The 13,683-nt window shown below is 40.2% G+C and overlaps 1 protein-coding gene across 4 annotated transcripts in view; it reads left to right on the plus strand.

The window, feature by feature from the left end:
- The window catches only part of MYRIP (myosin VIIA and Rab interacting protein), a 340,763-nt gene that overhangs the window by 308,897 nt on the left and 18,183 nt on the right, over window positions 1-13,683 (plus strand). For all 4 annotated transcript variants that reach the window (XM_006131818.4, XM_014577917.3, XM_006131820.4 and 1 more), the window contains one exon: window positions 13,444-13,638. In XM_006131818.4, the coding sequence (XP_006131880.3) occupies window positions 13,444-13,638 (195 nt within the window). The remainder of the gene's footprint in view (window positions 1-13,443; window positions 13,639-13,683) is intronic.

Raw genomic sequence — 13,683 nt, forward strand, 5'->3', positions numbered from 1 at the left:
AGTGATGATGCAAATCATTAGGAATTTGACTCTTTGTAGATGTCTCAATACAAAAGGTTCACCTTATTGAGAAGGACATTTTTAAAAGTCATTTTATTCAGATACATGCACTGGATGCACACACCAAAGTGTGCAATGTAACAAATGAAAAAGTACAGAATTCCAGGAGACCTTTGTCAACTGACAGGGGCAGGGCCCAACAAGGTTGTGGATTCACTTCAAGACAGAGTCGATTAGGGATAGATAGTTGCTTTTATTAATCTCACTACATCACTACTATTACAGGCTTAATACTGCCAGATGGTTACATAGCTACTGCAAAGTAATACAAATCAGCATAGGCAAAGCAATGCATAAAAAAGTAACAGGCACTTGGAAATGCTTATGCCCTTTCAGGTCTGCTGGGAGTCCTGTTCCGGTTCCCTCGCACCCAGCCACAGTGGACGTGGCTCCAGCTAGGGGGATTCAGGACACCCTTCGAGGTCTAGATCCCTGTTGAGACTCAATTGGCATGGGACTTCCTACACTAGTTATACTACAGTTGTTTACCTGGTGTGCACATACCTGGCTCAATGTCATTCTTATCACTCTTATGGGCTGAGACCGAGGTCAAACTTGTTTACTGCTTAGTAGCTTCCCTGCTCTAGGCATGGGTTAGAGCTGATAAAGCCCAGCTGCTGTTTGGGCTTGCAGTGTCCCACACTATGCTAAGCTGGGTACAGCAGGGATGGAAATTTCCATCCCAGGCCTGCTAAGCTGAAGGACCCACATATGACTTTCATGTGACAACCTTGGCTTACCAAAAACAAACCACCTCCTTGCATCTTGAATTTATTTCATCAGCATCTGATAGAACTTGCCAAGGATTTAAGAAGTGATAAGTCTCAGAGGGATAGCCATGTTAGTGTGTATCTGCATAAACAATAAGGAGTACTGTGGCACCTTAATGAATAATATATTTGTTTGGGCATAAGCTTTCATGGGTAAAAAAACACTGTCAGATCTGACTACGGGAAACCTTGTTTTTTAAGAAAGTGAGGTACAGTGGAGTCCGGATTAACCGCCACCTGGTAATCCAACACTCTGCTTTATCCGACTCTGCAGCTCCTGGCGGCAGCAGCAGCTTCTCCTAGAAAGCAAGGGAACAGCTGATGCCACTCCTGTTTGCAAGCATCCCGGCGGCAGCAGCAGCAGCAGCTTCTCCTAGAGAGCAAGGGAACAGTTGAGGCCGCTCCTGCCTGGAAGCGTCCTGGCAGGAGCGACAGCAGCTGCTCCTAGAGAGCAACAGAACAGCTGATGCTGCTCTGCAGGGACTTGGTCCCCAGCAGGAGTGGCATCAGCTGTTCCATTGCTCTCTACCGTAGAGTCTGTATCATCCGACATATTCGGGAATCCGACCATGTGTCGGTCCCGTTTAGGTCGGATGATAGGGACTCTACTGTATTAATATTGTTGACCCTGCAATTACGCACAATATTTATTTGTTATATAGTTATAACTTGTTGCCAAAAGAAGCACAGAAATCTGTTTTCAGGGGCCAGTCATATGGGTTCAAAAATGATAAATGCAAGTTTCTTGTTTCTCAACATTCTTACAGAAATCATCTGCCTGGAGCCACTTTCCTTAGTGATGATGCAAACCATCATTTCATGTTTATTTCACATTCTCAATAATGTATCTTGAGAATCCAGACATTTTGCAATCTTTAATCAGCAATGCTACTCTGAATCTTGCAAATAAAGAAAATTAGGCAATGATTTATTTCATATATTTTATTTATACATGTTAAAATATAAGGATTTATAGTATTCTGTATTCATCTACACCTTATCCCTTATCTTCATTCTATAGTTCTCTACAAGCATGTTGTTTTAATCTGTTTAGGAATTAATATATCTTTTCTGCCTTTCTATTTAATTGCTGACCAACTACATAGGAAAAACAAAAGGCTTTTGATCTTCATTTAAAACTTCAGGTTTTATCCTCAGTACTACAGCAGGTGAGAGTGCTTTATTTGTCCATATTTTCCTTACTCCGTAAAAGGGACTCGGAAACACGTTATTGAGGGCTTCCACATTTCCAGAGCATATTTGTTCTCTGTACAAGCCAAAATATTTTTTCTATCGGGTTTGAAAACAGATCTGAAAAATCATATTTGTTTGTCTGGCTCATGCCTCATCACTGATAGAAAAGATTATGCAATCAGAACTTAGTGGACAATTTGTCAATGCTTCATGAAGTAGAAAGTAGTCATCTTTATGCATTTTTTTTACCACTATTAAAATCTTTTAAAAAAATAAATAGAAAAGATGAAGATTCAGGTAAGGCAAAATGCTTCAGACTATAACTACATTTAAAGGCCTCATTTTTTCTGCCTTCATTTTTTACAGTTAAGGCACTATGTAATAATATACAGTTTTAAAGGGCTTTCTCCACTTTTTGCTACTAATGCCTCACCATTATTGTTCCCTCGTGATCAGTGTTTGAATCTTGGACTATCTGAATCAGATTGGCAAATGGAAAAATTGTAGAGAGTTCAGCGTTGTGTAGTTTTTGTAATAATCTTAATAAAAGTTGATCTTCTAAAATCACTGACATATAATATACAGCTAAACAAACTTACCTTACATCATTGTGGTCCCCAAAATAGACAAGATACAGAGATCCATTTTTTTGGATGAAAGCTTGATCCTTAATGCAATAAAATGAACCGCTCATCCTTTTCTTTTCTTCTTGTTTTATACCCTTATTTTACCATTCATTTTTTGTTCATCCATTTAAATGTCCATTTTCTAGATTCCTTTAGTAAAAATCACAGAAAATATTTCTTATCTTTTCATTCCATATATTCAGTATTTATAAACATGTGTTCATTTTTAGATAATTATTGAATTATGAGTGCCTTGTATAAGATTTTAAAACATTCTGTTTACAATTTGTGGCAGAATATTTTATTTGGAGAAAATAACCTTGCTCCTTATTTTGTGGCAAGCTGATCCAGAAACAAAGTGTTAGAACTAATTAGTAGTAATTTCAGCATTTATATTGGGAAAGTGATTTAATTTTATAATAAAAATAAATTCTAATACAGAGAAGTATCACAGTTCAAAAGGAAGACTAAATTTTCTCTAACTTTCTCTGTGTTGGAGAATATCAGTGGAATAGTATGTTATCAGAGATATTTTGCTAAATAAGTGTTCGGATTTCCTTTTCACACTTGAGTGGCAGTGCATCCCTCTAGCAGGAAAGGCTACCAGGAGCATATGTCACCTGCCCTCTGCAGTCTACACAGCATTCCAATAGAATATTAAATCAAATTCAAGATTTCTGTGTTTCTCTTCATGGCACAAAATGATAAGGGCCTAGGATACCTAAAAAATCACCTGACGCTCCAGATGAGGAATGCGGTGAGTGACTTTGGTCTTCAAACTCAGTGGAACTATTCACCACAAAGGTAAAACTCATCTGTGCAGAAGATAGTTTTTTATGGCGCATACATTTTTATACACATTTTTGTATAAAAGCCAGAGTGGATCTTATTGCTCTCAGCAGGTGACTCAGGAAAATAGACCCCCTCAAACTGACTTGATTACCTTTTTTTTTTTTATAAATGAGATTACAAGTTCAGTCGATAAAGGCAGTAGTGTTGATGAAATGTACTGACACTTGGTAGCCCACAACATTTTGATTTAAAAAAGTCTATAAAACTAACATGCCATATGTTAAATGAATTAAAAACTGGTAAATTGATAGGTTTCGAAATGTAATTGTAAACATGGAATCATCATTGAGCGGTTTCTGGTGGAGACCTGCAGGGACTGGCCCCTGGTACTTTGCTGTTTAACATTTTTACCAATAATCTGGAAGAAAACATAAGATCAAATAAACAACATTTACAGATGACACAAAAATTGCAGAAACGGTAAGCAATAAGGAGGGAAAGACACTGAGGGTATGTCTACACTACCACCCTAGTTCGAACTAGGGTGGTTAATGTAGGCAACCGAAGTTGCAAATGAAGCCCGGGATTTAAATATTCCGGGCTTCATTAGCATCTTGCCGGGCGCCGCCATTTTTAAAGCCCCGGTAGTTCGGACTCCGTGCTCGCGGCTACACGCGGCACGGAGTAGGTAGTTCGGATTAGGCTCAAGGATAATAAAATTTCCATCAAGGATCCCAATGCAACATCACAAGCGTTGGGTGACAGTGATACTGGGTCAGCCTCTAGTTTGTCCTTCTCTGGTGATTCCTCCCTGTTCCGGTGCTCTTCCTGCTTCCTGTCCTGGGGTGTTGCTGGTTGGCTGCTTTCTCCCTCCCAGGCTTTGGGCTAGTTCTCGGGTGCTTCCCTATGTGAGGGTCTGCTTCCTGTAGGCCCTCTTGTCTCGAACTCTAGATACATATACCCTATTGATCTACCCCTCCCTTCCTCCTGAATAAAACCGCACACTTCCTCTGCCTCAGGATGAAGTCTTAAAGGGACTGTGCTCTTTAAATCCCAAGGAGATTAGACATTCTATGAAACAAAACTTTTCCTTCTCCAAAAATTAAGACAGATATTGATTAAAGAATAGTCACACTGCAGAGAGCGTGATGAAGCAACTCAAGAATGGGGCTGATAACGTGTGCACTAGCAGTGATGAAGAACCTAGTCAATACCATCAGGTCATTAGTGTTGGAACCTTTTGTTCTTTTTCCCTTTTATGAGCATCGTGTTGATGTGAAATTTCCTCAGTTGTATCATAAATCACAGCTGTGATGTTGTTTTAAGGAGAGATGTTTGTATTAGAGGCTGAAAGTTGTGACAGTGACAGTAAAAATACTAGCAGCTGGCTCCAAATATAAGGAAAAGGAGGAGAAAAGATTAGTGCTAATAATGGTGAGCACTTCTAAGAGCCATGGATCATAATGTACATAAGTTCAGGAGAAGAAAATCTGGTATGGAAGTGTCCTGAATTGTATGTAAGTTCCGGAAAAGAAACCCTGCTACGGAGCTGTCCTAGAACACAGCTGAAACATACGTGAGGATGTGCATGCTTGCTGGCTCACAGCTGTCTGGACTGTCTGAACTGCTTTGGTTTTGTCCTAATGATACATTTGTCATGGTACTGCTGGTTTATTTCCATTTATTAGCTTTTACCCATGAAGCCAATGCTGTGCTACAGAATTGTGCTACAGAATTGTGGCATGTCTAAAAAAGCAAGGACAAGATTTTATGGTTTGAAAGCAATCTGATTAGTTAGGGGAGGGAGAGGGGAGAAAGCAAGGTAGACACCTCTTCCAACATAAACTGTTTTGTAAAATGGAAGCAATCCATGGTGGGGGGGAAGGGATTAAAAATGCAATATGGAGAGTGGTTCATCCTAGCTAAGAGAAGACTGACAGTGATATCCCATCTCCTCTGCTGTCATTTCCTAGTGAGGAGCAGTGTCCTGATGAATATGATGATAGCTCCAGAGGGGAGGCCAACAAATTTAAAATATCACCACATAAACTTGAGTCCTTTGACACCAGTCAAACAGACTGAAACCGGAAGAGCTTGGAGCTTTGTGGCAGATGAAAGCAGAGGTGATTCATTGGCTAGATGCAAACTGGAAGCTCTAGGCAATAATTATCAGCCCACTGTGGGTTTTTAAAAATCTGGTTCACTTGAAGAGTTTGCAGATGAGGTCAGGGAAATTGAGCTTCTTTTTCACAGACCCAGGAGTTATGTGGTAAAGGACCAAAATTGCAATAAGAGCTTTAGAGTTGCCGTTAGTGATTTCTGTGATGAGCTAGAGGACAGAGAGAGCAAGGTAAAATCAGACAAAAATGAAGAAGAAAGAGTGAAAAGGAGAAACCTTAAACCCAAGCATTGAAAGAAGATAAATCCCAAATTGAAAAAAAAAGTAGCAAAAAAGCCCAAAATCTAAAAGAAAAAGAAAAGGACTAGTAGGAAGTTAAAGAATAAAGAGAGAGACAAGTTTAAAGGCAAGAAAAAGAAAATATGGAGAAAGAATCACAGAACATTATTAGAGAGTCAAGTGACCGGGATAGAATAATCCTCTCTGGTGGCTCACGTAGTCTACCTTGTCCTCTAGTTAAACTAAAGATTATTGTTAGACCACATTTTCTTTTTGCTATTAACTTGTATTAGAAGTTGATAATAGAAAAAGTGCTCACAGTTTAGGAAAGGTGCTTTTGAAACTCAGAGTTGAGGTTTGCCAGAAAATACTTAAAGGTCTAAAGGTGATGGTGGGAAGGGGTGGGGCTTGGGAGCTGTAACAGACAGCCCCTCACCCCCTGCCTGCCAGGACTCCTGGGCCAGATTGTGCAACTGCTCCAGCTGAGAATGATCCATAGGCCAGGAGTTTTAAGACCTCTGCCCCACAGCCTCCTAACTGGGGCAGTGAAGCAGTCCAGCAGTATGGGGAAATAACAGACAGTCTGCAGCTGCTGGTGGAAGGGCTGGCTAAGTGAGTAATCACTCCAGAGGCCTCACATCATTTTGGGTGGGGGGCATAGTTCAGGCAGCTTCCTCAGCAAGCAGTGACTTACTTGGTTTCCCTGGCAGTCTCTGTAGAAGTCAGGCAGGTAGCCTGGGTTCCCAGGCTTTGCCATCAGGGGCGTTGCAGGGACATCTGCAGTAGTCAGCAATTTACTTCCTTCCACCTCCGTCCCTCCACTCCACCACACACACAGGTCTGGTCGGCCTCCCTTTATCTGAATTGTCCACTCAGAGCATGCACATCAGGGAACAGAGGGTGTAGCCTCCTGCGTCCACAATATTTTTGTCCACCCCAGTGGCTCAGTGCCAAGTTGGTACACCCTATCCCAGTCACTCCTAGGGTTATTTCTAATAAAGCATGTCCATTGTAGCTGCATGTTTTTCCTGGTGTCCCTCGCGCCTGCCTCAGCTCTGTAACGCAACTCACGTTTGGTGAATAAATTGAGACACTGTCTATCTGTAACAGAATCTTTAGAACAAAACACAGCATAGGTGAAAGAAAAATTATTAAAACTTAGCAAGAGCTTCCTACCCTTTGAAAAATTGTATCTAATATACAGGGATCCTTTTTCAGTGTCTGTTGTTACAAATTGAAAGAAGGATGAAAAACGGCCTAAGAATTAGATGCTGATTCTATCGTTTTCTTTACATATGTTATTTCATTAGATTTAAAACTCCTCACTAATGAACATCCATCCAGAGTTGTGTGTGCCTGCAATATAAAAACCACAATAAAGAGGTGCAATATTGTAAATGTAGACATTAGCTGCAGCAAAAGAACATACCGTAAAATCTCGAGTATAATCCACACTTTTTTCCCCGTTTTTTTACGGTCAAAGCCGGGGTGCACATTATACATAAGAGCTATTTTTTTAAAGTTTTAAACTCTCCCTCCCATCCACACAGAAACTTTCCCGCGGCACGAGGGTCGCAGCCCCACCAGGCTCCCAGATAAGGCGCGGAGTTGGCTGCGCCGCCAGGCTGCAGCACCCTGGCTCACTGCCTGCCTGGTGCTCCTTCAGGCTGTGCCTGGGGGCCCCCGTGGCAGGCGTGAGCGCAGCGCGGTGCGAGCTCAGCTGGGCAGGGGGACTCCGTGGCAGGTGAAGTGAGGAGCCATTGGCGCCACTAGGCTGCATCACCCTGGCTCGCTGCCTGCCCGGTCTCGGCATGGGCAGCTGGGCAGGGGACCCCACGGCAGGTGTGAGCTCATCTGGGCAGGGGACCTCACGGCAGGTGTGAGCCCCTTCCTTCCTATATATACCGTAAAATCCCAAGTATAATGGGGGTGCACATTATAGATCAGAGTTTAGTTTATTCAAGAATTCTGACGTTTAAAAGGCAGGTGTGCATTATACTCAAGATTTTACAGTATTCAAAGCCTGTAATTTTTTTCCTGAACTCCCATTGTCTTAAATTGTTTCAAACTCCGTGGAACAGATTCTGATTTCAAGTACAGATGTTAAATTTTAGAGACATTTCATTAAGCTCTGTTGAAATCAATGGTGTTATTCCAGATTTATACCAGTATAAGTGAGATCAGAATCTGGCCGAGTACTTCCAAAGTGCGGTTCACTTTAGTTGCTCTGCTCTAGATATTTGTAATACAGATTGCCTACGTGTCTGTCTCAGCCATATAAGTTATATGACTGAGAGACAAGGCAGAGGTAAGAGACTTTATCATGGTGTGATGGCTGTCCTTTTGCATCACGTGTAGGAGGCAAGGATGACTCTTCTTCCAGTAGTAAGATGAATGAGGCTTATAACAAATGTCAGCCAAGAGAGCCTTTTATCAGTTTGAAATGTCCACCTACAAACATGCCATTGTTGGGTATGTGTCTATGAATTTTAGGAGAGTATTACTGTGTCCCATAGCTTTTTAAATATTTTTCACTAAGGAAACTAATCTCATAGGGTATGTCTACACTAGCCACCCTAGTTCGAACTAGGATGGCTAATGTAGTCATTCGAACTTGCAAATGAAGCCCGGGATTAAAATATCCCAGGCTTTATTTGCATGTTCCCGGGCGCCGCCATTTTTAAATGCCCGGTAGTTCAGACTCCCTTTCCGTGGCTACACGCAGCATGGGCTAGGTAGTTCGAACTAAAGTCCCTAATTCGGACTACCGTTACTCCTCATTGCAGGAGGAGTAAAGGTAGTTCGAATTAGGAGCGTTAATTCAAACTAGCTAGTCCGTGCCATGTGTAGCCGCGGACAGGTAGTCTGAACTACGGGGCATTTAAAACTGGTGGCGCCCGGGAACATGCAAATAAAACCCAGGATATTTAAATGCCGGGCTTCATTTGCAAGTTCGAATGCCTACATTAGCCACCCTAGTTCGAACTAGGGTGGCCTTGTAGACATACCCTTACTGAATAGTCTGTTATCACATTAGTGCCTAGAAATTTAGGTCAGGATTGAATCTAGGTTGGTAGGCACTTTACAAACACATGATGACATGATACCTGCCTCCTAAAAATCTTGCAGTCCGAAAGGCATAATCTAGATCTTTGGATCAGTCTTTGTGAGATCAGAAGTAAGTGAGGGCTTGGTCCTGTAAACACATGTTTTAATGTGCTTGCTTTCAAATACATAACTACTCCTATTGATTTCAGTGAGACTACTCTCATGTTTTTAAGTATGGCACATGCTCAAATATTTGCAGGTTTGGAGCCTTCATTAATCAGCTGCAGCTCCATCATCTTCCTTGATAATGAGCAGGGCTTGACAAGCAGTGGTGAGCCCCACTCACCAGCCACGCAGTTTGGCACGCTGCGCATGCACAGACCATGCTGCGCATGCGCTGATCATGCTGCAGCACCGTGCCGGCTTAAAATCTACTCACCCCGGGCGAGTAGATTGACTAATTTGTCGAGCCCTGATAATGAGGACATGTTCTGTGTCCAAAGGGTGTAATTTTAAGACAAACACACTATACTCTTCATATATAAAAAAAGCTGAATCCCTGCATCAAGTGCAAACTTTAACTGTACACACAGGTTACATGTTCTGGCTTTAACTCACTGTTAACTGTGGAACTTTGGGTACATCTACACTGCATCCGTAGTTCGGACTAGGGATGCAAATGGAGATGACCGAAGTAGTTAATGAAGCGGGGATTTAAATATCCCGTGCTTCATTAACATGATCTCGCTGGCGCGCTAGTTCGAATCACAGCTGATTCGAACCAGGAAGTGCGCGCTGGGACGCATTAGTTCGGACTAAAGCCCTTAGTCCAAACTAACGTTACTCCTCAGTACTTCCTGGTTCGAATCAGCTGCGATTCAAACTAGCGCGCCGGCGAGATCATGTTAATGAAGTGCAGGATATTTAAATCCCCGCTTCATTAACTACTTCGGTTGTCTCCATTTGCATCCCTAGTCCGAACTAGGGATGCAGTGTAGATGTACCCTTTGAGTGATGTTTCCATAATACACAATGGAATTGACACTTTGAGAATAATATTGCCATTACACAGCCCATGAATAGAGCTCCCATTGACTCTGCTGGTTGAGGACGGGTAAATAGCCCTTACTGATAATAGCATCATTCTGTGAGCGGTAATGTAATCATTTATTTTTCTTTCTTGGAGATATGGTCCCATCAAAATTGATAGGATATCTGCACCATTAATTAAAATAGGTCTTTGCGGTTCCTGCTCCCTTTTACACAGAAATGTTTTAAAGAGAGTGACGGAGTTTTAGCATCTAGTTAGCAACCACACTCAGGTCAATCTTTAGAGAAGTCAGGGACTCTGAATCCCTTGTCTGTTTATCTCTGGATTTCATATTTTGTTAATATTTTGGTGAGAGAGGGATACTTATGGCTGACTTGACCATTATTAACACAAGATTTAGAGTTGCCTTGCATTTTTTCCAGCCACGGTTGCTAACAGCTATAGGAAGCTTTACAGAAGTTCCAGCTGTCTCACAATGAGAGCTGTTAGATCTCCTGCAGGAATTCCTTTTTGTGCACAGCAACAGTGCCTAGTCACAAATCTAGGAATAAAAAGTCATGTACATTTTCACAAAAGAATTTTCTGGGCATTCATCCCCCATCCTACCCACCTCTTTCCAACTCCAATTTAGGAAATTTTAAATTTTGAAACTGGAATAATTTTGACCAGCTCTAGATTGGGCCTAAGAGGTCCTAGGGGACTCTAAATTTTTAAAATTTGGTTTTGATGTCTCTATTTGGCAGTTATTAAAACTTACCATTGATTTTCTTCAAAATCCCTGCCAAGAGAAAGGTGAGTTGTAAATGCCCTTCACTAGGACATTTTCAGGAAGTTTAGAATCTGAATTTAATTGTTTTTGAAATTTTTTAGAAATTTTAGCAATCAGAAATATTTTAAAGTGAAAATGAATTTTGTTTATATGTAATAATTTCCTTTGAATTAAACATTGCAGCATTCTTATACTGCATGAGTAGATTCTCCAGGATCTTCTAGAGAAAAATAGGAAGTCACAGAATCTATTACTTCTGTGTGTCCAGCTACTGTATTTTCAGGATACATTCACAGACTCTGCCACACATCCAAACATTCTGTACTACTGTTAAGACAGTTTACTGGCTTTGTTGTTGCTTTGGCTAGACTGATTTTGCAGCAGATCTAAAATTTTAAAAAACAGCAGAATTACAGTTGCTATTAAAAACTTTCCTCAGAAGTCTAGAAATTTCTGAAATGAATCTCTCTTTCCTTTAATCTCTTTTATTGTTGTTCAGTAATGTATTGAAATATTATTTTGCTTCAAATCTTTGATACTCTTATTCCACAATAAGAATGTTTTTTTTCCAATTCAGCTAATACACTTTAGAAACAGATTAAGCTAAATCAGAAAAGGGCACTTTTATCATAACTATGTATATTATAAATTATAATAGCCGCCAAACAGGGAGCTATTGCAGAATAGCTGTTCTGGTTACTATCTCCCCCTGTTGACATACTCTCAAAAACTTAGACTGAAAAACTTTAAAGAGCTGGAATTTTATACATAATCCATAATAGCAGTAAGTGTTACAGATTTCCCCCCCAAAAAAACCCACTGAATTCAGATCTGCAATTCCTTGAAACATATGTCAATGCAGTATACTTTGAAGAAAATTCAAGACCTCTGTCCACAATCCTTTTTTGTCTTAATTAATAGGATAGAACAAGAAAAGGTACTTGTGAAGGCAAATAATAAAAGCAAAGTAATATTGATTTCCTCCTCCCTCCTATTATTATTGATCTATTTTAACCTAATTGGCACTTCCAAAAATAAATGGAAAAAACACTAGAATCTTAAGAGAGGTGCAGGTAACTCTTTGTGATTCAAGTATTTCCGCTCTGTACAGAGAGTCCTTACCCTGTTTGTTAATGACTGTCTCTCGCCTCCCTGACAACCTGCAGACCTGTGACCTTTTAACGAACTGCCTTTGCTTTTGTTCTCATTCTCTTTAATCTCAGGCCTCTAATTTTTCCCTGTGATTTAACTGAATAACAGTACTAAAAATGACTTAATGTATGGGTACAAGGAATGAGTCCATATATGATCCGAAAAAAAGAAAATTTTCAATAAGACAAGGATGCTTTTTTAAAAAAAAAATGTACAGCTACTTTAGCAAAAAAGAAATAAAGTAACTTAACTGTACTGGAGTTGACAGGAAACAAAAGAAAATTATTTCTGCTGTTTTTCATTGAATGTGAAAGTTTAATGCGACTTACTTTTATTAAATGACAATAATATAAACATGTTAAAATGTAAATTCAGTGGATTATCTTATCCTACAGACACTTTGCAGGGGGTAAATTTACACATGCTCCATAACACCTGCATAATGTTCCGTGGCTTGGGAATTAATAATTAACTTTTAGTAATTTTAGTAGTAGTTTTACTTCAAACACGCCTATAAATAGTTTCACTGAAGTATTCCCATATCTTTCCATGAGAAATCAGTGGGAATATCTGCATTGATTTAAGGGAACTTTATCCCATGGTGTCCAACACACTAGCCACATGTGGCAATTTAGCCAGTTGAGTGTGGCTAGTTGGCTTGAACAATGTGGCTATTTGGCCGATTGAGTGTGGCTAGTTTGCTATAGCAGTAGCCAGTATAGTGGCTTCAGAACTGGTTGTACACCATGGCCCCAAGCATTTGCAAGATTAGATTAAGTTCCTGTCCTCACTGGTCCCAAGTTTTCTCTCATCCTGGTGTAAAATAGGTATAACTTTATTACTGTCGTCAAAGACGTTATACTGGTCTAAAACCAATGCAAGACTAATCAGAATAAGATCTATTGTATGTACAAACAAGACTCGGTAAAACAGGGATGGAGAAGATACACAATTTTCTATGCTAGTTAAAGTAATTGTTTAATAAATATAGGAAGCAGATGAGAAGTTAAACATTTTTATTCTGATTTTTAAAGTGTCCTTAATTCAGCCTCTTTTTTGGGAAACTGACGATGGCACAGTTCCTAGAAAACTGTTATTTTAATAGTCGAATGAAAATGATCCTTCCTTGTTTGTGAGTTCAGTATGATAGATGTTTATGTATCCCCCATTGGGCCCATAAATCAATGAGCCCGCAGTTATTTGCCATTATACATGTGTGGGCAAGTTTTTAAAATCTGAATATAAGTTCTGCCACCAAATAGGTGCATACGGACATACTGATTTTAGAGGGAGTGATGTGTGTTGTACATATTTGGGGGTAAAGTTTGGTCCTTTTTATTTGAGCCCTGAACTAGAAAATGTATGGTAAAAGCAAAAGAAAATGTGTATAGTAGTGCCACATTCCAATTTTAAAGGTGACTATTTAAAATACATGGCTTAACCTCTTTGTTCATATGAACTCTGCAGGTATTCTTTTAGAAGGCATGCTTCAAGTAAAGCTACGGATAAGACACTCTTTCCATAATTATATCTCCATGCTAACACAGTGCTGTTTATTCCTATCTACTCTTGTAACAAAACAGAAGTACTCTGCTGTCTCTCTCTGCAACATATCTACAGAGGTCCTAAAAGTCATCAATGCCACGGAGGAACTGATAGCAGAATCCACTGGTCCCAGTGATTTCCCAGCAGAGACTCATAACAGAGGGAGAGAGGCATTTCCACTCGGTACAGACCCTCTCAGACTGGATGAGCAGCTCACCACACTGGAAGAAAATGTAAGAGTACAGTATCACTATCACATATAGCAAATTGTCATCTTT

This window comes from Pelodiscus sinensis, chromosome 2 (assembly GCF_052426305.1).
Source record: "Pelodiscus sinensis isolate ZL-2025 chromosome 2, ASM5242630v1, whole genome shotgun sequence".
Lineage (NCBI taxonomy): Eukaryota > Metazoa > Chordata > Testudines > Trionychidae > Pelodiscus > Pelodiscus sinensis.